Source organism: Loa loa (assembly GCF_000183805.2).
Source record: "Loa loa unplaced genomic scaffold supercont3.883, whole genome shotgun sequence".
Lineage (NCBI taxonomy): Eukaryota > Metazoa > Nematoda > Chromadorea > Rhabditida > Onchocercidae > Loa > Loa loa.
The window spans coordinates 6,568-8,785 of NW_018109063.1; the positions used below are offsets into that span (position 1 = coordinate 6,568).

The window sequence follows — 2,218 nt, forward strand, 5'->3', positions numbered from 1 at the left end:
AAGGTATTCAATCATATTAAAAAAAAGAGAAAAGTACTAAAAAAATGAAAAATTGACGAAGAGGTTTTTTTTTTCTTCCTCATTACCAGTTATCATTAATTACCTTTGCTTATAATGAGATGCTAATCGATAATCGTTATACTGTATCAAATGTATAAAATTAATCTTTTTTTTTCTACTAATTAAAAAAAAAGGAAGGATAGAATAAATCTTAAAATAATAATAATAATAATATGTTAAACCAATAAATAATATCGAATCATTTTTAATATATTATTATGTTTATGGTAATATTTGAATATAATACATTATGGGAATATTTGCATAATTTTAATTTTTAATTTAAATCTTTTATTCGATATTAAAATTAAAATGTTATATTAGTAAGGATGAATTGATCAGTTTCAATCAGTCGTTTGATTTGATATTTTGATTTGGTATGATTTAATTTAGTTATATTGTTTTCTGTATCAATCGTCCAACTATTATCACATTAAAATACATATACGCACATATACACATACATCACATACATAAACAAATACACATACATACACACATACACATACACACACACACACATATATATACATATAAGTACGTATATCGACACGCACAAACATATACACACATATATACACACACGCATATACACATATACATACACACACATATACGGACATACATACACGTATACTCACAGACAAATACATATATACATATACATACACATATACATATACATATATACACATATATACACATACACACATATACATACACACATACATGCACACATACATGCACATATCCACATATACAAATATACATACATACACGTACACACATACACCACACATACTTATACATACAAATACAGACACATATACATATATATACATACATATACATACAAACACATATACACACATGTACATACATACACATATACACACATATACATACATACACATATACATACATACACTTTTTTAAATTAAAAAAAAAATTACCCATATACCTGAAAATTACACACATATCTTCTTTTTTTTTTAAATTACATACATATACATACCTACACAGATATGCACATATAAATATGGAAACAAATATTTCAAAAATTAAAATAAAAAAAAAGTCCGTAAAAATTTTCTACCATTTGAAAAAAAAAAAAAAAAGACAATAGAAAATGTTACACACATTTGTTGCAATATTTCATGTTTCTTACAATGTAAAAATCAATGATTTATATTATAAGAAATATTTAATTACTTATTAAATGAAATTTTAATTTTAAATGCTATTAAATTATAATTTAATATCATATGGAGAGCTTTTACAATATTTTCATAATTGTTATCTAATTATTAAATAAATTTTTTCTCTTATTTCCTCTTTTTTATCTTTATCAGAAAAAAAAAAAAGTGATAAATTGTCCGTCAACGATATTAAATTTCAAAATGTCATTAATAAAAAACTTGTCTGCTATCATTAATTGATAGAAAAACTTCTTTAACGATAACTGTAATTTTATTTCACGAATTCATTTATTTTCATGATAAAATGAATTCTTCAATTCATTTTAATGAAATTGTTTACATCTATTTATTTACCGATCTATCTATCTATCGAATCAATCGATCTATCTATCGATCGATCTATCTATCCATCTATCCATCTATCTATCAATGCTTATTTAATTATTTATCACGAAATTTCTCCAATATTTATCCATTCCATCATTTCATATATATAAAAAAAGAAATGAAAAATAAAAACAAATGAAATTTCAAACAAAAAACGAAAAGTTTTTGTTAATTTAAAAAAAAAAGAGCGTAATAAAATGAAATAATTGTTTGAATTATAAAAAAGAAAAGATTGTTAGAGCATTATTTGTTAGGTGAAGTGAAAGAAAAAGAAAAAGAAGAAGGAGAAAAATAATTTAATTAATTTTCATTTCGAGCACCTGTCATCAGGTATGATTCGTGTGATAGAACGAAAAGAATAACGCGATCGGTTAACAAAACATTTATGCACCTTACTTGTTCTTATCATTTCTTTCCTATCGCAATTTTGATCATTCCTCAGACTATTCCACTCAATCTTTTTAATTTGTATGTGTATGTGTATGTATGTGTGTATGTGTATGGTACATATATATATATATATATATATATATATATATATATATATATATATATATATATATATATATATA

At 22.7% G+C, this 2,218-nt stretch overlaps 1 protein-coding gene across 1 annotated transcript; it reads left to right on the plus strand.

The window, feature by feature from the left end:
* Positions 1 to 508: 508 nt before the first annotated feature.
* On the plus strand, positions 509 to 906 carry LOAG_14859 (hypothetical protein; the record flags this gene model as incomplete). Its single annotated transcript, XM_003150352.1, has 2 exons — positions 509 to 585; positions 612 to 906. Coding segments are annotated over 2 exons (372 nt in total), but the record flags the coding sequence as incomplete, so codon positions are not given.
* Positions 907 to 2,218: the final 1,312 nt, after the last annotated feature.